The 23903-nt window shown below is 41.6% G+C and overlaps 1 protein-coding gene across 6 annotated transcripts in view; it reads right to left on the reverse strand.

Annotated features, from left to right (window-relative positions):
* The window catches only part of MAP4K3 (mitogen-activated protein kinase kinase kinase kinase 3), an 83974-nt gene that overhangs the window by 59776 nt on the left and 295 nt on the right, over window positions 1–23903 (reverse strand). For all 6 annotated transcript variants that reach the window (XR_001414350.1, XM_014964555.1, XM_014964554.1 and 3 more), the window contains exons 2-4: window positions 12827–12884; window positions 9678–9768; window positions 3483–3547 (exon numbers count right to left, since the gene is read on the reverse strand). Coding sequence is in view for 5 of the 6 variants with exons in the window: in XM_014964555.1 (XP_014820041.1) it covers window positions 3483–3547; window positions 9678–9768; window positions 12827–12884 (214 nt within the window). In the remaining variant the exon portion in view is untranslated. The remainder of the gene's footprint in view (window positions 1–3482; window positions 3548–9677; window positions 9769–12826; window positions 12885–23903) is intronic.

Raw genomic sequence — 23903 nt, forward strand, 5'->3', positions numbered from 1 at the left:
CAGTTGCTCCTGGGCCTGCCACACCATGCATCCTCTCTAATTCTCCCTCTGAGCAGGCTCAGTAGCTTCTCAAGGGAAGGAGAAGTCTTCCACTCCCTCCCAAGGTCCCATTTCACTCAAGTGTCTTAAAGGAAAAGAGTTACATTCTGAACAAATACATAAACCAAACACTGAACAGCAAGCAAGGGCTGTGACTTATCCCCAGTCACAGGACTTTGATCCTGAAATTAAAGGGGTTTAAGACCAGGAAATGCAGTCTTCACTGCAAGGTTCTCAGGTTTTGCAGAGAAATCAAATAGAGAAGTTGGATGGGGTTTCTCAAAGGAAACTGAAGGAGTAGGGATTTAAAAATGAAATAAGATTTAAGCAGCTAACTGCTTAGCTTCTACAAAACCCACAACCATAATACAAATTAGCATCATACAATATATATCTACAAAACATGTCTAGATCCATCTTCTCTTTTCTGAAATAAAAGCTCCAAAGCCCCATAAAACTAATTACATTAGCACCTAGAGTATGTATTTCTAGTCATGTATGTTTATTTTAGGAAATTTAATTCTGATTAACTTAAATGGCCTAAGATCACAGAGGCCTATAGTTCGATTGGAGTAAGACCCTTTAGAACATAATTAAGATCAGAAAAGAACCTTCCAATTCCAATCCAACTACCGGCACAGAAGCCAAAATTCAGCTGCAACAGGAAACCGCTCCTGTACGACATCTGTTCAGGCATTTATGTTACATGAGCTCATTTCCTATTCTACAGGTGTTGGACATAACAAAGCTTATTAGACACAATGCTGTTATCAACACTAGCGAAGATGTAAAAGATCAACAATTCCATGCTCAAATGACTATGCAGTGAGCATGGTGTGAACTTGTGAACTGGTGCTTTAATTGCACCCACATTAAATGTAAAAAGGTATACAAGCTATTTACAAACAAGAGAAGGATGTGAACATCCTAACATGTAAAAATCATCACAATTTAGAATACAGATGGATTTCCTGTCTGAAAAACATCACCTGAGAACCACAGAGCCATTACTCACTCATGACATACTCCTTTCCTAAGGAAATCTTAATTCCAGGGCAATAAAATCCCTCAAAACTGATTTTATGTCTTGAAAACTAGCAATCAATTGACTGATCATCTCTTTATGCAATAGATTCACACACGCCCCTTGTTTCTTTGACCACTCTTTGCACTCAAACCTAAAGCAAATACATAGGCCACCTTTGGTTTTCACATTGTGTACCCAGCATAAGAAAAAGAGATATTCTTGACATTACTGCTATACAAACATACAAAAGATTACTGTTTACTAAGGAAAAAAGCATCCATGCTAATCAATCTACTTATCTAGCTAGCCATAGGCAGTGGTACAGACTATACTAAAGCAAAGTTCAAAAGCTCAGAAATTCAATGGCTATGAAGAAAAATAGCATATAAGGATATATTTTTATTTTTACAATAAAATATTGTCTAATTTTACAGTCTTTGAAAAGTAGCAATGAGATCATATATGAGTATATGAGCTACTGAAGGAAGAAATAACTTCTGCCGCTCAAAAAACCCCCCACTATAGCTAATTTTGTTTAAAAAGCCCAAATCAAACCAATTATGTAAAACATAAGCTAAAATTGACCTTCAATGGATTATTATCCATTGATAATAAGGCTGAAATACTTAATGCCTTCTTTGCCTCCGTCTTCAGTAATCAGACCAACTACCCCAAGGGTGTTCAGCCTCCTGAGCTGGAAGAGAAGGATGGAGAGCAGAACAAACCTCCCATAATCCAGGAGGAAGTAGCTAATGATCTGCTTCTGCACCTGAACACGTGTAGATCTATGAGGCCGGATGGGATTCACCCAAGGGTACTCAGGGAGCTGGAGGGAGAGCTCACTAAGCCTCTCCCCATTATCTATCAGCAATCCTAGTCAACAGGATCGGTACCAGATAACTAGAGGGTGGCTAACGGGACACCCATCTACAGGAAGAGCCAGAAGGAGGATCCGGGAAAATACAGGCCTGACAGCCTGACCTCGGTACCGGGAAAGATCATGGAGAGGATCATCTTGAGTGAGCTCTCACGGCAAGTACAGGGCAGCCAAAAGATCAGGGCCAGCCAGCGGGGGTCTAGGAAAGGGAGGTCCTGCTTAACCAACCTGATCTCTTTCTATGACCATATGATCCGCCTTCTGGATGGGGGGAAGGCTGTGGACATTGTCTACCTGGACTTTGGTAGGCCTTTGACACCATCCCCCACAGCGTTCTCCTGGAGATGATGGCAAATCAAGGCATAGACAGGTGTACTCTTCACAGGGTAAAAAACTGGCTGTATGGCCATGCCCAGAGAGTCGTGATTAATGGGGTGAAACCTTGTTGGCAACCAGTCACCAGTGGGGTCCCTCAGGGCTCAGATTTGGGGCTGGTCTTGTTTGATATCTTTATCGATGATCTGGATGAGGGGATTGAGTGCACCTCAGTAAGTTCACAGACGACACCAGGGAGTGTTGATCTGCTTGAGGGTCGGAAGGCTCTGCAGAGGGACCTGGACAGGTTGGATCAATGGGCCAAGGCCAATTGCATGAGGTTCAGTAAGGCCAAGTGCCAGGTCCTGCATTTTGGTCACAACAACCCCAGGCAACGCTACAGGCTTGGGGAGGAGTGGCTAGAGCTGCCCAGCAGAAAAGGCCCTGGGGGTGTTGGTGGACAGCTGGCTGAACATGAGCCAGCTGTGTGCCCAGGTGGCCAAGAAGGCCAAGGGCATCCTGGCCTGTGTCAGGAATAGCGTGGCCAGCAGGAGCAGGGCAGTGATGGTGCCTCTGGACTGGGCACTGGTGAGGCCTCACCTCAAGTGCTGTCTTCAGTTCTGGGCCCCTCACTACAGGAAGGACATTGAGGGGCTGGAGCGTGTCCAGAGGAGAGCCACCAAGCTGGGGAGGGGTCTGGAGAACAAGTCACACAAGGAGAGGCTGAGGGAACTGGGCATGTTTAGTTTGGAGGAGGCTGAGGGGAGACCTCCTTGCCCTCTTCAACTCCCTGACAGGAGGGTGTAGAGAGGTGGGGGTTGGCCTCTTCTCCCAAGGGAATAATGACAGGACCAGAGGAAATGGTCTGAAGTTGGGGCAGGGGAGGTTTAGATTAGATCTTAGAAGAATGACTTTCCTGAGAGAGTGGTCAGGCACTGGAACAGCCTGCCCAGGGAGGTGGTGGAGTCACCTGGAGGTATTTAAGAAACGTGTATACATGGCACTTCAGGGCATGCTCCAGTGGCTGACATTGTAGGGGTCTTTTGTGTGCATATGGTGATCTCAGGATTCGGTGATCTCAGAGGTCCTTTCCAACCATGACAATTCTGTGATTATGGATACTAAATTTAGGATTCCTCCCCTCAAATTCCAAAACACTGTAATCATCTCCATTTTTGAAAATAACCTTTACTTAGATTTTAAAGAATTACAGTCTTGACATACCATGATAAATATCCTGTAGAGAGCCACCTCCACAAAACTCCATGCAAATCCATAGCTTGTCTCGTCTAAAAAGTGAACAAAACCATTCATTAACTGTCAATTTGAAAACAGCACCTATAAAAGATAAGCCAAAGGACTCGAACATTATAAAGCACAACATAACAAGCCCTGTACTATGAAAAGAACAGGGCGAATAATGAATATGAATTAATCTTTATGTGATACTTCACTGTCAAAATAGTAACTAACAAAATACCAGCAGCAGGGGAGTATTTTACATCGCAGGGTTTATTGGAGTAATAAAACCAGAGTAGAGAGAAAACAAATATGGGTTCTTACTTCATCCTCATTTTCACTTCTCTTCCACTTTTTTCAGAGCAGAGGAATTAACACAAACACAAGAAAAAAGAACAAATCCAAACCAAAAAGATCTAGGGATATCACTGAACTCAAATTATTTCACAACAAATGGAATGCAACTCTAATGCTTTAGTCAAAGCTAGGCAGAGTGGAGCCCATGTTGTAGGTGTCTTCTCAGATGAAGTCTTTTCCCTCAAAAATACTTATGGATATTTTTGATGGCAGAGGTCAGAGGAAAGTTTTTTAGATTCCTCTTACCAAGGGAATCAATTCAGTTTGACTCACTATACCTCCATAAAACATGTTTTTCAAGAATAGACAATGGGCTGAAGAATTCAAAGGTACTTCTACTATGGATATGAAATTCCATTTTCACTTGGTACTTTTCACTGGTAAGACAGATGCACCATGTGTGGCCACAGAAAGGCATTCCAGCGAGCAGAAAAACTGGGACTTGCCTTGTCATTTGTGGCCATGAAAATACACAAGAAAGAAAAATCACATACACCCACCTTAGGGGAGACTGAGACACAGGACAACCAAATGTTGTTCTCAGCCTAGAGAAGAGAAGGCTCCGGGGAGACCTCATAGCAGCCTACCAATATCTGAAGGGAGCCTACAGGAGAGCTGAAGAGGGACTCTTTGTCAGGAAGTGTAGTGACACTTAATGGACCTTAATGGTTTTAAATTGGAAGAGAGGAGATTTAGATATTAGGAAGAAATTCTTTACTGTGAGGGTGGTGAGACACTGCAACAGGTTGCCCAGGGAAGTTGTGGATGCCCCATCCCTGGAAGTGTTTAAGGCCAGGCTGGAGGGGTCTTTGAGCAACCTGCTCTAGTGGGGGGTGTCCCTGCCCATGGCAGGGGAGTTGGAACTAGATGGATGATCTTTAAAGTCCTTTCCAGCTCTAAGCATTCTATGATTCTAAATGAAAGACTGGTGATGGTTCTTCAGCTTTCCTCTGACTCCTTGCATTCATAAGGGTCTGTTAGAACAGCTGAGACACCCCTGTGGGGCAATGCCAACATTTGTGGAACTGTTTTGCAGGGCAATGGTGTCAGTGCTAAGCTTATCCCCTGAGCTGCAAATTGCAAGTGTTTCTCACCAGCAGGTAACAGCTAGAGTAACTGCTGTAGCAAGGAAGAACTATCTTTCTTGGATCTCCTCCCTTTTCATGTGCATAGTCCACATGGTCCTCAAAGCTACGCCCCAGCTGCTTCATCTAGTGGTGGAAAAGATACTGTTCAGGCAATACAGAGGTTTAAAGCAACTGAAGTCCCTGGCCGTTAACTCCATACATTTCTAGTGCTTAATTAAAGCATTGCTTTAAATAATATGAAGGCTTTCCACTGAAATAACTGATCAAAGACAGACACAGAAGCAATGCGACTACCTGTGAAAGAAAACATAATTAGCAATGGCAGCAGGGTGAAAAAGAAGCACTGAAGAGATAGACATCCGCAAGTCCCTTGTTTATCCTCAAAGGAATAAACCTGCAGGACCCAGATGGGGACACTTTTGGGGGCACTGAGCTCATGAAAGCCACTCTTTCCCATGTGGCTGCATCCTGTTTGATGCCAGCAGCAGTGTGGAAGTGGGAAAAAGCCAAGACAACCCCACCAGCCTTGGGACAGCATCAGAGCACACGCAAAGTAAGAGACGTGAAGCAGGTAAGTGCTGTAAACTCACACCTTTGCTTACTGGGCATTAACTTCCCAGTGTAGAAAAGCCCTACAGAAAAGGAAAAAACCAACATAAGAGGATTAAAAGAGGAGACTGCATTTCCAATTCACTATCTAGCCTTTTATTACTGTGCCTAAGTTCTTTAAGTGAAGATCCATGTATCATCAGTAACAGTGTACACAGTTGTACTGTGTCTGCAGAGCAAATGGCAAGCACAGCAAACACAACAGAGACAGGATCAACAGCACCATTTAGTGTCTGCAATTTAACACCTAGGCTAACAGCAAGGCAGAAATTTGACTGAATAAAACATCCATACCTAAATAGAAAAAAAGCATGGGGAACAATATGTTGGTAAGTGCAAGTAGAAGACAATGGTATTTTTCTTTTTGTTCTTAGCATTGAAAGATTCTTGGAAAACAAAAGTTCAGACAACGAGAGGCCTCAAAGACAGCCATTCCATATCCCAGACAAAGAAGCACTACACCAAAGAAAGGGGAGAGGGCCAGGCAAGAGCACAAGACAGTGCCTAAATATATACTATAATTGCTGAAATTTATTTCTGGGTCTACAAAGGTATATTTTGATACCCTGAGACAAGAGAAAAACTGTTTTTTAAGGAAAAAGCATCCCCATCCTGAATACAGCATCATGAGAAAAGGCATCTAAAAATTTTGAAAAAAGTTGAATGCAACAATAATGTTTCTTCACAGTCTGTTTTCACATGACATCTTAAGAAGTCATCAGAAGCAACTTTTTATTACTTATACTAAGCAATCTGATCCCACTGTGACTAGTTAAAATAAGCAGCTGGAAAGACAAGTGGATACATTTGTCAGTGCTTCTACAACACAAATAATCTCAACTCCAAAAGCAAATTCAAATGGAACCCTCACATCGTGGTCACAAGTTCATATGTTAGAAAAACAACTCAGGGTAACTTCTAACAGCACTGCAGAGCCCCAGCCCTCCCTTCTGCCATTCCTCATTTACTTCTTTCTTCTAAATTTGTCTTCTAAAAAGGTTTATAATAATGACTTTCAGGTTTGTGGAGTGCACCAGACCATGTCACACATAAAGAAAAACGTCAACATAACTTCCTTCCCAGTACTGCAGACAAGTACAAATAAAGCCACCAGGTGCAGTGGAGGACATTTAACATACAAAAAGGTGCTCTATTCCCACACAAAGGCAGGCCTTGAGGTTGGGAGGAAGGTTTAGGAGGCGCTACAGGAGGGCAGTACTGGGTCCCAGCCACCCAACTTTCAGAATATGCAATACCCATTTAAGAATCTCAGTTACTGTGACATGGAGCTTCCAAATATTGTATTTAGGAGATCACAAGATCCCTTGCCAGCTTTATCATCTGACAATCTGTAAGCTGCTGTCAAACAGTTACTACTCCACAAATTCTCAAAAAAAAAAAAATAATTAACATGACTGAGGTATATACAGTATTAAGAATTGACTGTTCATGCACAGAAAGAAAAAGCCTGCCAGTACTGCACAGAATGGAAGTAATGTACAATTTAGGCTAACCTTCAAATTAACCTTAAGCATTCAAAACTGAAGTGTAGACATTCCTACTTTGGAATACCAAGCCCCCACATGTACACACTATCAGTATGCACACATTATACACACAAGCTTGTGCATAATGCAGCTCACAGACCAGCCTGGCTTTAGAAAAGCATTCAGGCTGCCAAGACAAGCATCCTTCAAGGTATGGTATGCCAGAACAGCATGGCTTTGATCCCTTTCTGCACATGTATACATAATAATGCAAGCAGTACACAATCACACACTGCTGTCCTCTCTCACTGTAGCATGCAGATGGTGTTCATCTAATGGGCTAGTCAATGCCTTGCTTTCTTCTTCATTCTCATACTTTCAGTGCATTTTAATTAATTGTATTCTGAAAACACATTTGCTCTTGCAAACTTCCTTCATGCTCCACACTAAACTATGTCTGTGAAGTACTAATATGACCAGCTCTTCCACTACCAACCTTTGAAATTACTATAAAGAGAACATAATTCAAAAGAAAGATTCTATTGACTTGAATTGTATCTGTCAGCATGTAATACTTTCACTCGCGTGACAAAAGCTAACAAAGTACTCATGCTGAGAAAGATGCAATGAACCCCATCAGTGAGTGTCCAGGACTATTCAGGACACTAAATATAAGAGGCAGGGAGAAGAAACTCCTCAGGTCAGCATTAGTCAGCTTCTGCACGAGACCTCTCTTTCTCCTCTAGCATTTATTGCCAGGGCTTTCTGTAGTCCCAAACACTGCCTCCAAGTTCTGGCACACTCAACTTCTCCCATTTCAGTTTGCTCAAACTATGCAGACATTCAGCATCAAGGTCACCACAAAGCCCTGGCAATAAAGAGAAGAGAAGGCTGCAGGGAGACCTTATCAATGCTTATAAGTATCTAAAGGGTGAGTTGAAGGATGAAGGAGCCAGACTCTTTTCAGTGGTTCCCAGTGAGAGGACGAGGGGTAACAGGCACAAGCTGGAACATAGGAGGTTCCACTCAAACATGAGAAAAAACTTCTTCACGGTGAGGGTGCCAGAGCCCTGGAACAGGCTGCCCAGGGAGGTTGTGGAGTCCCCTTCTTTGGAGATTTTCAAGACCTGCCTGGATGCCGTCCTGAGTAACGTGCTCTGACATGCTCTAGGCAATCCTGCTTCAGCAGGGGAGTTGGACTAGATGATCTCTATGGTCCCTTCCAACTCTAAAAATTCAGTGAAATTCAGTGAAAAGATGCACTCCAAATACAAGAGCCAAATTCTGGCACATATTCCTCCTTCAAAGATGGTAATTTTTTGTTGAAAGACTTCATATACCAAGATTTTTCGTGTGAAAATACCACCTATATCTTCCAAACTCAGACCCAAAAAGCATTTGGCGTGTTTTGCTAAAAGGCTTTTGGCTGCAGCAGATAGCCATCATGGAGAATTTCAGCTGGAGTTCCTGAAGTCTAGTACCTGCACGAGTAACTCAGCATCTTACCATTATGAACAGAGTCTAGCAACCTTCACAAAACGCAGACCTACCATGTCCTACCTATATTGTCCCCATGCAAACAGAAGATATGAGAATACCTGAAAGGAACAAGAAGCCTCTGCCATAAAGAGCATCACAACTTTTCAGAGTCTTTTAAAACCTTTTTATTGCATGGAATGATATGTCTAGAAATTATGACAACATTAGATTCATAAAATCCAGCATTAAAGGTTGAGTGCTTGAATATCAAGCAATTACTATGTTTAGCATAAAACATATGTTGGGAAAAAAGAACTATAATATCAAATGTTGTTAGACGCTAGCCACCAATTTTCTCAATCCTGAGACTTTGTATAGAGTATGAGTTTACTGTACTTGGAACAAGTAAGAATAATACCTTACAAAAGAATGATGAGATAGAACAATTTACATATACTACATTAAGTGTCCTAAACAACTCTGCAGCTCAAGGGAGAAAAGCAAAGACAAAAGCTAAAATATCAATAATTTTTAGATTTCAAAACAAATCCAAAAAACAAATCACCAATGGGCTTTTTAAAGGCTCTTTTTACACTCTTAGGTACTTCAGTATGAAATCATCCTTGAAGTTTAACATAACACTACTACTCATAAGCATAATAATTTCCTCCTTATTTCCCGATAACATTCAATTTTGAATTCTCAGACAATTTTACATGCCAGCACCAGGTAAGAGTTCTCAGTAATGTTCTGAGAACATATAATACATAATGTTTGTATTATGCAATATTTATACCTCCCAAAGTTCTGCAAATTTAAAGAGACATTTTATTGAAACAAAATTAAAAAATAATATATATATACAAGCTGTTTCTTCATGTTTGTCATACTTCTGCGTAATTTTCCATTTATGTATTAAATTCAAAGCTTTTAAACATCAGCTCATTTCCAAGGAAACATGACTACATGGTTACTGAAAGATTTTCCTAAGAGAAACATTATTTATAGAGAGAACAGATTTTAAGGTAAATGAAAAAAATAATATACAAACGGATAATACCTATTTGGTAAATTATGTTTTGCCTAAGTCACCTTATAGACCTGTCCTTTACAAGGAGATAGAGAAGCATTTTTAAGTGAGCAAAAGAAACAAACTGTACCTGAGATAGCTGCCAAAATAAGCAACAATGTTTGGATGTTTACAGTCTTTCATCATTATGATTTCCTGCTGCACAACAGCAAAATCTTCTCCTGAAAAGTGGAAGAATGAATATTTTCATTGGCCTTGTTCATACTCACATCCCAACTGGACTTTCAGTACATGTTTCTAAAATAAACATTTTGAGTAATTAAAACTAATTATCTACCAGTTTCACAGACACATAAAACAGCTGTAAATCAGTATTTACTAGCAAGGGCTTAGCAATAAGTAACTATATTCTTAAAAAATTTCATTCTGGACCAGATGGACACATCTGCTATCTGATACCTCTTATGATATTGGTCATAGCTCTTTCTCAAAACTTGACTTTTCCTAAGACCCCACTGTGTCCATCTGTATATGGCCAGGTTCTTAAAAACATGAGAAAACTTTGCTATTTTTGGCTCCATGTCCAACACACATTAGATTACCTTCCTGGTAATCTAATGTATGCTGCTGCTGCAACTCTTCAGTGAACCTGGTAAGCACACGAATGTATAGACTGTGCCTAACTCATGTCCAGATAAAAAACTGATGTGGATGTGGCATTCATCTGAGCCTTACTATCCGGTACCTCGGTTGTACCTGTCTTCCCATAAAAGTTTCTTACTAGATATGTATATAGAAAAAATCACGTATGAAATTAAAAATTTTGTTTTGAGGGTATTGTTGCAGAGGTTCTATAAGTAAGTTAAAGAGAGATGATAGGAAAGATATAGAATGTAAAAGAATGATGGTTACATATTTGACAGCCTTTTAAATTATTTTTTAAAGAAATACTTTTCAAGTGCTCTTTTGCACTTCAATATCTTAGACTTGGGCTCCTCCAAAATTTCTAAGTCATAAGGGCAAATTATAGCTTGTCTGGTATGTTGTTGCCAAAGATGTTCTTTGAAGTTTGCTTAGTTACTAGACATACACAGGTCACAAAAAACAACTTTGCCTTACTACCTCAAGGACTTCATAGGTGAAACAAGCCTGAAGGCCTAAAATAACCATTTAACTTCATGAATAACTTAAGAAATTCTTTAAGTTGAAAAAAACAGGAAAATTCAAAATATGGCAAAATTCTTCTTTCAGTGTACTGCTGTAGCACACTTCAGCACTACTTCAATGAGCTTTTAAACCAGAATCCAAAGTTATTGCCTAAAAAGTTGAACATAGACATCATGCTCATATTTATCAACTTTCACAACCCAAAATCACTTCTCAAATATGACCATTAATAAATTTCAAATGTAACATAACAAATTCTGATAGAATTGGCCCAGCTATTACCTAAGAAAATACATTTTAAGTTTCTCCCTAGGCGACCTAACCATTTGATACATTTTAATCAGAAATCCAATATTCTAGTATTGGATTTCTATCCAGTATTTTATTTAACTGAAAGTAAATTTCAAGCCACAAGTGTAAGTTTAACATCACAACAGATTGTCTACTCTCTGTGGTGTATTGCTATATCATGGGTAGACCTTTAAACATGCAAATACTGAAGAGCAAACAAGAAATTATTTTCACATACAGACAGGTACCTCTATGAAAGGACACAATTCCTCCAGTATTTGACCTGTGTTTTCATTGCATCCAAAATATTAATGTAGCATCAGCTTTAGAGTAAGGGCCTAAATGTTGTAAGTTAGTCTTCACATTCTCCCCCAGTCTGCAAAACTGGCAAAGAAAACCAGTGCCGCGCTTCTGGAATGTGGACACTGCCCATCTGAAGCTGAGTCAAGCCTCTACCACAACAGGAAACACCAGAGAGGAGCAGCTCTCTGAGCAGACAGAGGGTAGTGAGAGCACATTCTCTGTGCACCATCCCAAGGCTGCTACAAATACTGGATTCAGCTGCAAGATGCCAGTTGTGGGCCCCATCAGCACAGCATGAGGGCAACTTACTCCCGCTGCACCCCCAGGCTCTGGCCACAGCTCAGAGCACACACAGAGCATGATTCTCCGACTCCTACTTGGCACAATCCATACAACACTCTTTTCAACCAAGTCGCTTCATGCTTTTCAGAGTGGAAGTAGCTAAGTAAAACATTGCGTTATTTTAAAGGTTGATGTCATCTGAGTCTGCTGAGCCCTATGTTTTTTCCATTTTATCCTGACAGTCCCATAGGCAGACACAGCACGGCTGCTCATCTCAGCTGGACGGGTACCCACGTTGTGCACAGCCAAGTACTCCAGCAATGGGAACTGACATCAAAAGCCAAAGCAGCAGAACTAGACAAAATAACCTGAGACCACAGCTTTCAGTGTGAATAAAAGAAATGTGATGAACATAGGTTTTTGGAACTACATAGTAACACACTGTAACGTACTGTCCTCCATTTTCACATGTGCATGCATTATATAAACACAACATTTCTAATCACTTCCAGAATTTTAAGAGTTAAAAATGGAAAAAAGTAGCAACTTCTTTCCCTTCTTGTCTGCATAGACCTTAAGGATCAAACCAAGCAGCAGTTCAGATATTTCCTCACCCTCAACAGTTACAAGTTAAACAAAAAGGCATTTTACTTCCCAAATTACTGTACTCTGGTTCAACAAGTCTAGCCATATTGACAGACCAGCCCTCGCAGGCTGATAACTGATCTGCAGGGCACATGCACTTTGTGACATCCCAACATAAGCACAGTTCAAGCATAAATTTAGCATACAATGAAGTCCCAATCAGTCCCCAAGAGAATTCCAGGAAATATGCTCAATTCCTGGATACTAATGCTCACCTTTTATTTCACCCTTCCTTCTTTTTATTCCTCCCTCCAAGTGAGTTCTTTTCTGCCTTGCTGTCTTCCCTATTTCTTTTGTTCTACACAGGTTTTTGTATCACATGGCTTGAAAACATAGTATTTAAGACAAAATAACCACAACTCTCACTGAAATCTTATTCAACTTTCCTTTAAATGTTCTCCAGTTACCTTTCCTCCTCTCACATTCTGCTTGTCATGCTCATTATTTTTTAGAACAGTGTATTTTGTCCTACACTGAAAGGCAACAATTATCCCTTATTTGAGTCAGAGGACTCAATTTATTTTGTAGAATTATATCTTAAGCATGAAAATATTTGGTTTTCATAGCCTATTTCAGTTGAGAAACACTTACCTGGTTCTAGTTTTATTACTTTAATTGCTGCTAGCTCACCCGAGTTGACATTTCGAGCCTACAAAAAATAAGACAAAATAAAAATTTAGAGAGCAGAACACAACAACCAGCTCTGCATTCTGAACTCGAAACACAGAGTCAAAGCACAACCAAGATACACAAGGGTCTAAAAACAGTAAACCCACTTGTTGGGATTTTTGGTTTTGAAGCAAAAACAACCTGAGGAGGAGCCAATAAATTTAAACATCTTGTATATTTACATTTCATGCAAGGCTAGAATTTTTTCCCCCAAATAGACCATGCCTTTATTTTCTATTTGGCTTACAGCACAAATTTTCATTAGATAAGCACCATGTGAAGAGCTAGCATGCTCTTCTCCAGTACAAGTTTGTAGCAAGCACTCTTCCAACAAAATGTCTCATCCCGGATCTATTTTCCAACAACAAAGCAAGCTATCTCCAAAAAAAAAGATCTCAAGATTTTTAAAGATCTCAAGGAATCTGCTTAGCAGGGTAACATTGGAAAAAGCACTGGAGGGGAGAGGGGCCCAAGGAAGCTGGTTAGTATTCAAGGATCACCTCCTCCAAGCTCAGGAATGGTATATCCTAAGAAAGAAGAAGTCATGCAAAAAAGCCAGTAGGCCTGCATAGATGAACAAGGAGCTCCTGGACAAGCTCAAAAGCAAAAGGAGGCCTACAGAGGGTGGGAGCAAGGACGGGTAAACTGGAAGCAATACAGAGAAACTGTCCCAAGTGGCCAGGAACCAAATTAGCCAAGTTAAAGCCTAGATAGAATTAAATCTGGCCAGAGACATCAAGGACAACAAGAAAAACTTGTCAGTCAGAAAGGCAGGCAAAACTAAGGAAGATGCAGGTTCTCTCTGGAAGGAAGTAGGAGACCTGGTCGCCCAGGATATGGAGAAGGCTGAGGTACTGAATGACGTTTTCACCTCAGGCTTCACCAGCAAGGGCTCTAACCACACCGCCCAAGTTGCAGAAGGCAAAAAAAAAGGGCTATGAGAATGAAGAACCGCCCACTATAGGAGAAGATCAGGTTCAAGACTAAGGGACATGAAGGTACGTATGACCATGAGACCTGATCAAATCCATCCAGGGGTCCTGAGGGAGCTGGCAGATGAAGTTGCTAAGCCACTATCATTCACATTTGAGAAATCATGGCAGCCCAGTGAAGTTCCTGCTGAATGGAAAAGGGGAAACATAACCCCATTTTCAAAAAGGGGGAAAAAGAAAGACCTGGGAAACTACAGGCCAGTCAGTCTCACCTCTGTGACCGGCAAGGTCATGAAGCAAATCCTCCTGGAAACTTTGCTAAGGCACATCAAAAGTAAGGAGGTGACTGGTGACGGCCAACATGGCTTCACTAAAGGCAAGTCATGCTTGACAAATTTGGTGGCCTTCTATGATGGCATGACAGTGTTGGTAGATAAGGGGAGAGCAACAGAGGTCACCTACATGTATTTATGCAAAGCGTTTGACACTGTCCTGCATGACATCCTGGATTCTTAACTGGAAAGGCACAGATCTGATGGATGGACTACTCGGTGGATAAGGAACTAGCTGGGTGGTTGCACTCAGAAGTGTTAGTGGAGTCAGAAGATCAACCGCTCAAAGTCCAAATGGTGATTAGTGACAAGTGGCATTCCTTGGGGGTCAGTACCGGGACCAGTGCTGTTTAACATCTTTGTTGGTGACACAAGACAGTGGAATTGAGTGCACTATCAGCAAGTTTGCTGATGACACCAAGCTGTGTGGTGTGGTCAACACACTGGAGGGAAGGGATGCCATTCAGAGGGACCTGGACAGGCTTGAGAGGTGGGCCCGTGCAAACCTCATGAAGTTTAGCAAGCCAAGTGGAAGGTCTTGCACCTAGGTCAGGGCAATCCCAAGCACAAATATATGCCAGGCGAAGAATGGCTTGAGAACACCCCTGAGGACAAGCACTTGGGGGTTTTGGTGGATAAGCTCAACGTGAACCGGCAATGTGTGCTCTTAGCCCAGAACACCAACCACATGAAAAAAAAAAAAAAGAAAAACCACAAAACCACAAGCCAAGTGGAAGGTCTTGCACCTAGGTCAGGGCAATCCCAAGCACAAATATATGCCAGGCGAAGAATGGCTTGAGAACACCCCTGAGGACAAGCACTTGGGGGTTTTGGTGGATAAGCTCAACGTGAACCGGCAATGTGTGCTCTTAGCCCAGAACACCAACCACATGAAAAAAAAAAAAAAGAAAAACCACAAAACCAAGCAGTTAATTTGTACCAAGTTCTGCAGTTTTTAAGTATGCTCAGCAAACCTTGTGCTGCCACAAAACAGTCCTAACTTATGCCAGTCCTCGACTACGCTGTACTTCCATATTAAAATCCATAAGCAAACCGACCACTGAGATACTGACTGCAAAGCAATTATAATATACACAGATCTCACAGCAGACAAGCAGGGCCCAGGGAGCATCAAGGGCTGTACCCTGCAGCGTACCTGACTGCTTCCAAGGCTCACATGAGAGCAATGCAACACTTCCTGCTCATTTCACTACATGCCCCTTGGTCCTTACTCTGTGCCAGCAACAGCATCCTTCCCTTTCCACAAGGGTATGAAGAAAACAAGCCAGCCACGAAAGAGTTAGAAAGCATTCCCCCTGTATATACAGCAGTTCTGTGGCCAACTTCAGCAGCAATTACTCAGCAACTTAACTGCATTTTGTATGAGGCTCTCATGCTTATGCCTGCATTCCTCTGAGCAACAAAGGAAGCTAATCTTATTTTAAAGCCATTAAGAAGCAACATAAATTATGATAATAATGATTTATCTTCTAAAACTGTTGCATTTGACTACTAACTAAAAACCAAGCAGCCGTTTACCCGGTGCTTTCAGGACACTTCTGTGCCCCTGAAGCCAGCTACGGGGAGGGGGCAGGAAAGCTGCAGCCCAGAGCTGAAGCAGCAGCTCCTGAAGGATGCTCAGCTACAGCCTCTCCTCTCCCCAGGAGAGTCTTGCCACCCAGAGCTGCGCTGGACCACCCCTCCATTGAACGGCGTGACAGCTCCACTCCCTGAACAAGGCACAGAAGGTGAGACCAGTCCTGCTTCTGCCTTTCCACCCCATCCACTTTCACATCAAAAAGGCCAGAATTGCAGAAGCTTCAGATAGGTGTCCACCTTTACAGTGGCTAACGCTCTCATTTAAGTCACTTTAGGAGCTCAATGGCTCACACCTTTTATTGACTGGCCATGAAACTCACTGAATATTGTGAGGTGTTGATTGGTAACAGAGCAGCTTGACAGCTGGTTGTGGAACCACAAGTGGAAGGAAATAAATGCATAAAACTATAAAAAATAGCCAGCAATAAAGTCTGGAAATAAATGCAGTGTATATTTCTGGGTTTAGAGGTCTATCCAGGTCGTTGCTAGTGCAGCCAGTCTCAAATCTCCCACTGTTCCTTGGTGTGGCAATGCTCTTCTGCAACGCTGGGAGTGCTGGCATTTGCAAATAATTTCCAAGCAGACGGTTAAGGATAGATCCCAAGACTATAGGCTATCCTATAAAAGTCAAGGAGTAGTCCAAACTTGAAAGACTGTAGAAAAAACAAATTTAAAATAAATTTTCTCTGGCAGCCTTTACTGTAAGCCATCATTAGTCCATTCCACTGATGGCGGCAGTGTCCACTCATCGCTGTATGATGGAACAAAGACTCAAAGACACTAAGAACAGCAAATATAGGAGTTACTTTTAATCTCATGTGTTGCCTTCATTCTCTGGTACAGAAAGTGGCACTACTGAAGCACAAGCTAGGATTTTTATTCTTTTCTTTTGAGAACAGGACACTGACGAACTGTTGAAAATTGTGGGCAGGAAGGAACACGTGTGTCTTTTCACCTTCAGCTTAGGCATTGTTTCCTTTCTTCAATACCAGCAGTAGCGGGACTCTTCGGCCCAGCTGGTCATTCTCTGGACCAGTATATGCCTGGGCTCATGAAAGAGAGAAAAGAGGAACAAAATCCAATTTAATGCAGGCCACCAACTGCTTAAGGACATGAATTGTCACTTAAGAAAACATGACTTGAAGTCGACAATTTGAATAAGTTATCACTTTGCATCCTATTCCATTTGGGTTATTTCACTCAAGGTGTTGTGACAAGTAAGAACACAAATTACCTTTGTTAATCTGAGTATATAAAAAAGAGATTATTCTGATTGTAGTGATGCAAGGATTCCTTGCAAAGGATAAGGATTAGGTATGCCAAAGAGGTTTTACTAGATCTCATCAAATACCTTTGAAATGATCCACTGAGAAACAATTCCTTGCCTAAGCTCACATGAGTGAGAGACTAAGAAAGACTGAAGTACCGTATGCTTTTCAACACATGTTGGAGCTGACTCTGACTCCTACTTTGAGGGGGGTCATGTACATACCATACAATACCTCAGTATGTTAAGGACATTGCCTTATGCCTTCATTTAGCATAATCCCACTGAAGTTGCCGATTACTTATGAGTTTTGAGATTGAAGCATCAATAAAGAATACGTAGCTCAAGAACAATTTCAAACAAGTATTCTGGAGTTGGCAAATGCAACCAAAAATTTCAAAGAGGCTTAATGTAAGAAAACACAGATTCATTTTTTGTTTCCACTTGCCCCATAAGTGCTCTAACTCCTAGCCTTTCTGATGATGAGGTTATAAGCAATAGCCAAGAGCTCTTCCTCCCATCCCTGCTTCCATGACCCAGAGCCTGCAACTAATTCCTTCACATGCAGATTTCACTATGGCAATGGTAATGCATTACACAGGTTTTCCAGAAGCAAAGATCAGCCCACAATGCCTGCCTCTACATGTAGTCACTTTACTAAACATTAACAGCATTTATTCAATGTCTGCTCTGGAAAATCATGTAAAGAGACACATTTAACCTCTACCAGCAGCTAAAAGAACAATACTTTTCCAGAGATCTAGATTGCCGTATCTGGGGAGGAGTTTAAAAAAAATCCACCAATCACTAAGTCAAACTGGAGAAGCACTACCTCATTAAAGAAGAAATATTTGCTACTGTCTCTGTGACAACAGTAGGATATCAGATGAAAATGTTGTATAAAAAACTGCCACCCACTAGAAGTAAAAGCTAAGAAAATCCAGGTTTATGTTGTTATTGCATTATACAAAAAAATCATTACTCAAAATGCCTCAAAACTGGGAAGATCTTATTACTCTGAAACAGAAGGAAAGAGCAATGGGGCAGTAGTAAGATGCAACAGGCAGTAATCAGATGTGCTGTATTTGGGAAACATCAGCCAAGCAAAAGATGTGCATGGTGTGTGTCTGAAATGGAGGAGAAAGAAGAAAAGGACAACAAAGACTAGCAGATAGCACTGCCACTAATAAATGCCACAACAGTAGATTCCTAAGAAGGAGAGGTCTGTGCAGCTGAACCACAGACATAAAACCCAAGGAGGTAAATCTCTTGCCAAGTTTATATTTGTCCTTCAAATGGAAGCTGGTAATACAAAGTGTATAATGCTGCAATAAAAACTAGGCCAAAAAGCGAAGTCTGAGCCAGTAACAACAGGGTGCTTTGTTTTTAACTACCTCCTATATGAATTGTTGAACAGAATGCAAGTGAGCGATCTCTAAACAAGTTGCTGCTTCACATGATAACTGGCCCCAGGGTACACACAGGCTTCCTGACCTGGATTAGTCCTGCTCTTCAGGAAAGCGCACCAAAACGGCTTCCCGATCCCCTTGCTTCCAGCCCTACAGTCCTCCCCCTCCAGCCTCTCCCAAACCCACACCACTCTCCCAGGAGCTGATTGAACTCTCCAAGGCAGCAGAAAATGAACTGCCTCCTTTTTGTTTTGTTTCGTTTTCTGCCAGGTGAGCTGAACCAGCCCAGGCATCATGATGAGCATCAGAGCTAACGTGAGGCAAGTGGCAAGACAGTCAGGAGCAGTGTAGGGAATCATCCCTCTCAGGCAACAGTGAGCTTTTACATCAGTTCAGCCCATCCTACGAAGTTATATAATTAACAGGAATTGCAATACTAAGAATTACAGAAAAAATAATTAGGTTCCACTTTTTGGTAGGAGACATGATACCTAAAAACGCAACAGAGCTACAATTTTAGAAAGCAATGCTTTGATAAAGGTGATGTTAAACAAAAAGATCTGAAACGAAGGCAAACAAAAATCCCTACACAAGGCATAGATTCCTGGTTAAGCAAGCCACCCTTTTGGAAACTAAGCCTGTAATACTTACTCAGCTCAGTATAAACAGAATGGCAAAACATCCAGTCCTCTCTGCCTGCCAGACAAGCTTCAAAAGACAATTAAAGATGAAATGGAGAGGCTTCAGAACACAGACATTTATTCCCAGTCAAGTCAAAAGGAGCTGCAACAGATGTAAGGTCAATCAAGAAGAAAGGAAGACTAAAATGCCTATGAAAAAGCACGCAACCAAAAGACACAGTTTCAGTATTTCAGAAGCAGCAAAGCTGTAGAAAAATTGGTGTCTAAGTGGATCACCCCACCAAAGAGGAGCAAGGGCACAGACGTGGAGAGACGAGATTCGTGCATAGGACTCTGCAAAATGGGAATTCATCAAAATCCAGGTTCATCTGTTCTTGACACATTCTCTTCCCACAACACACAGGACCACTATCAGAAACTAGAGACTCCAAAATACAGTTGACAGCACAAAGCAGTAATAGTCACCACGTGTTTCCCCAGGGATACCCACAGAATTGCAGAGTTTCAGTGTGAAGCAGTTGAGCTGGTAGCAACATGACTTCCCTCACCAAAACCCAACACCCACACCAAAGGGTTGGGGAGCAGAAAATCAAGCTTTTTCTTCTTTAAAAATGAAACCTCAATCAAAGCATACCCTACCGACTTCTGTGTCTTCATTTGTTAAATGGCTGAAGCCATAAATGACAAAAAGAACTTACATAAGGCATAGTAAAGCAGATACCTTTGCAGGAACAATAACCTCCCTAATTATCAGAACTATTCAAATTTCAGTAAAGGGGAAAGTAAAAAAAGGGCCTTTCATTTCAAAGATGCTGCATATTTTTTGAAGGGTCCGCTCACACTAGATTAATCACCTGTGAGATGGCAAATGAAGTTCAATCTTTATTAAACCAAAGCAATAATTATTCTTTATTGCCAAGATACGCTGTGATATAAGTTAACTGTAAGAACAAAAGAAATGGACCTACAGTTGCCTCAGAATATACTTCAAAAAATACAGTTACTACCAAAACTGTAGGTATTAGGATGGGGGCAAACAGGGAGATAATAACATTATTTTTACGGTCTCTGTCAGAATACCACATGCAGCACTTGTAACCCAAACCCTAAAAGAATGGAGTTAGTTACAGGGGGCCTGTGACTAGGGACGATTAGAATGGCAGTCTCATACCAAGACTCAGAAAGTCTTTCTAAATGAGAGATGGAATAAACACAAAGCAAGCAAAATCAAGCAACCACTTCATTTAACTTTAGGAATATTTCCTGAAACTGAGCAGGACAGGACAGTGTCTCTTTTTCACAACCAAAAAGACATAACTCTTCTTTTACACTGACCATCCTACACAATTAATTCTTTATAACAGTGAAATAAAGAAATGCAAGAGACAGAAATTACTTGTACAACAGCATAACTAATTTTCACCCCTTCTAGCAGGTGTCATTTTGGATGAGAAAATTTGACAGAAGCAGAAGGTGAAATGCAAGATTTTTCCTGACATGTAACTGCAATCAGAAAAGCAGGTTTGCTATCAGTCTCTTAATTAGACTTTAGATGAAGTTAAATTAATTACCAGACAAGTAAGTTTACTGAGGCACAGAAAACAAAACCATACAAGTGAAAGTGAGCTAGGCAACACTCAAGAACATTCCACTAAAAAAAACAAACACTATTTGCAGATCATCGGTCTGTGTTTTGTTATAGATACATCAACCATCCGACAAAGCAGTAACTCGATTTCACCAATAATTTCAGCCCTCTTGAGAGGAAACATCTCTTGGACAAGGGAACAGATTTTAAGTCCTGTGTTTTACTTAAAATTCCAATGAGAATGTTGTAATATTAACAACATATTTTACCTATCTAATAAGGCAACATATCTTCACTGAAAAAAATTAAAAACCCAATCATCATCTCTCTTTCAGAATCTTACCAAAAATGGTGTTATGTCCAATGTTTATATCCCTGGGATACATTAAGAACTAAGCAATCACATGGAGCCCCATCTCCTATAACAAACTTACACTGGTTCTAGTTAGAGGAGACACATTATACTTGACTGTGCATATTTGATAAGAGAGCTAATGACATGAACAAGTTACCCATTACCTTTCTTGTGATGAATTCATTATCGTCTTCTCCAAGGCCTTTTTAAAAGCTGAAATTGGGTGGGACGGCAGATAATTATAAAATAATGGTTCCAGCCAAAAATCCATATTTGCGTATCAATACATATCAGTCTGACCCATATCCACGTTCCCTTTGAGTCTCAGTAGTTTAGTCCGCACCGTGGGCTCTTACTTCAAATTCAGAAATCTTCGGAGTAGAGACTCTGGATCTTTTTTTTTTTTTTAAATATATTTAAAAAAAAAGAAAAACCCAAACAAATCAAATATTTAACTCAAACATGCCCTGCTGTAGCTCAGTTCAATTAAAACAGAGCAAGGAAGCAGATGCCAGTCTGCTGTTCTGCTTTCAGCTCCTCAACTCTTTGCCAGGAAAGCAGGTTACAGAAAGGTCAGCATATAGCAAGAATGTCAACATAACAAGATCGTCATCTTGTTAAAGCAATAATCCCTATCGACTAACAGCAGAAATACCTCCCTACATGGCTCTCCCTGCTAAGTGAGGAAAACCACAATTTACAAAGAATAATTTGAAGGTGCCAGAGTACATCCAGTGCTTGGATCCACTCTGCTGAAACCCCACCACTGATGAGCACCATCGTCACACAGCTAATCTCAACTTCACACAATTATTTCATCAACTGCAAAGTTCACCTACAGATGACGGAACGAATCAAATGAAAAGTGGCTTTATGAAACCCCTCACAAATTTAAGATAAAGTCCTAGTAAGCTCACATGTGGATGACACATAGGACTAGATTACTTCCTCTTTGTCGTGTTAAAAGTAACCTGCTTTCATTGTTATTTTTGGGCTACTTTCATACTCCACATTGAAGACACCCCAAGCAAGACCTTGCCTCAAAATGAAACAGGCAATAATTGATCCAGGAGAAAAGCACATTGCGTTTTCCCTACACTGTCCACAACCTAATCAGAAAGCACTTAGCTCTCTCTCATCTAGAAGTAAATAATACCAGCCAGGCATATCCTAGTCCTGATGTATCATCTTCCATCACAGCTGCCACAGGCAGATTGTAAACATAAAGAAATCCACTCTGAGGGGTGGGTGGGTGTGTTTGTATTGCCTCAAATAAAAAACCTCACAAGCAGTGCCAAACACTAGCCATTCACAGAGCACCAAACTGAAGGCTACTGCAATGTAAGTATGACAGTCATCAATAAAATCTTGACAAATCAAATGAAACAACAGGTTTCAGATGCATAGTGGTATTGCAAATGTAAATATTCACTCTATGGTTGGAGGTAACATCTTTAAAATTAAACTGTAAATACAGATGACTTGGCTAATTCACATCCATCAAAATCATGTACAGAACACTGAAAAAAAATCTGGTAAGATATCACAGTGTCAATATGCCAGTTAAAACAGTTTAAAACTGCAACAGAAATAGAGCTGAGCACATCAAGATAACAGTTTGCAGAAAAACAATAAAACAGAGCATAAGGTCAATTAGACTCGGCATAGTACACTAATACTCAAGAAAGCTGGCAAGGTGGGGAAAGCAACATAAAAATCCCCTTTTAATTAAACAAATAAAGCAGGGAGTTAGCACACTAAGAGCACAGTAACAAGAGGATTTAGGTCCTGAAACTTTCATAACATTTAAGCAACTTGAGATTAAACCAAAATCACCCCAACCCATACAAGACTTCACTCTAGGCACATTCACTTAGAGTCAAAGTCAGCATCAGCACCTGTTTTTTGCACCTCGAATTGTGGAACAGCTCTAAATGTTACCTTACATTCCTGCCTACCAAAACAAGTTTTCATAAACACACACGCCCACCCTGTGATGACAAAAACAGACCAGAATACACTTGGAAAGCACATGGTTGAAGCGATGCTTCCAAAAGGCTGCACATAACTTCAGTTCTCCCCTCTGCTCCGCCACCAAACAGGAGCAGCTCACAAACAGCGCCATCCTACCTGACAGGCTGCCACATCCCACCAGGCAAGAGTTCAACCGGATAAGCAAATAACATCATACACTGCAGAGCAAAGAAAAGTGTCAAAGTACACCGTAAAGCCCCAAAAGTCAAACTTATGTTTGGCTGCTATTGCTTTAGCTTTGCTTTTCCTACGTTTCTGAAGTTAGGTCAGGATCATGACAGACTCTGATCCTAATGACACCTTTCCTGACGCCCCAGTTTGCCCTCACGTCGGCCTCATGTTTTACAGAAACACGAGAACAAAACACTGGTATTTCCACCCAAGACTGTGAAGGAAGCAGCAGCCGGGATGAACAGGCCTGGTCGCCCTCAGGCACTCGATTTAAAGTGCCATTCAGGCTGGAAACGAGCGAACAAGAGTGCGCTTCCCGCAACCCCCACAGCTGGCAGCTCGGTGTGGAGGGGAGCCGACCCCCAGGCTCCGCCCGTGAAGCAGATACCCCGAGCCGGCAGCGGCAAGAATCGGCTCCCGGGGCAGTTCCACGGCTGCAGGAATCCGGGAGAGCGCGGCAGCCCTACACCGCCAGCCCCGCGCCGGCGGCGGGGCCCGGCCGCCCCCAGGCGCTCAGGCGACCGCCGGGGGACCCTCCCACAGGCCGGCCAAGCCGGAGACACGGCCAGGCCGGCGGCAGGGAGAGGCGCGGGAGACAAGGCCCCTCTGGAAGGGAGCCGGGGGCGGCCGGGCTGGGCGCCCACACGCCGCCATCAGGAGCGGGACAGACC

The sequence above is a fragment of the Calidris pugnax genome, unplaced genomic scaffold (assembly GCF_001431845.1).
Source record: "Calidris pugnax isolate Ruff unplaced genomic scaffold, ASM143184v1 scaffold219, whole genome shotgun sequence".
In the NCBI taxonomy this organism is placed as follows: Eukaryota; Metazoa; Chordata; class Aves; order Charadriiformes; family Scolopacidae; genus Calidris; species Calidris pugnax.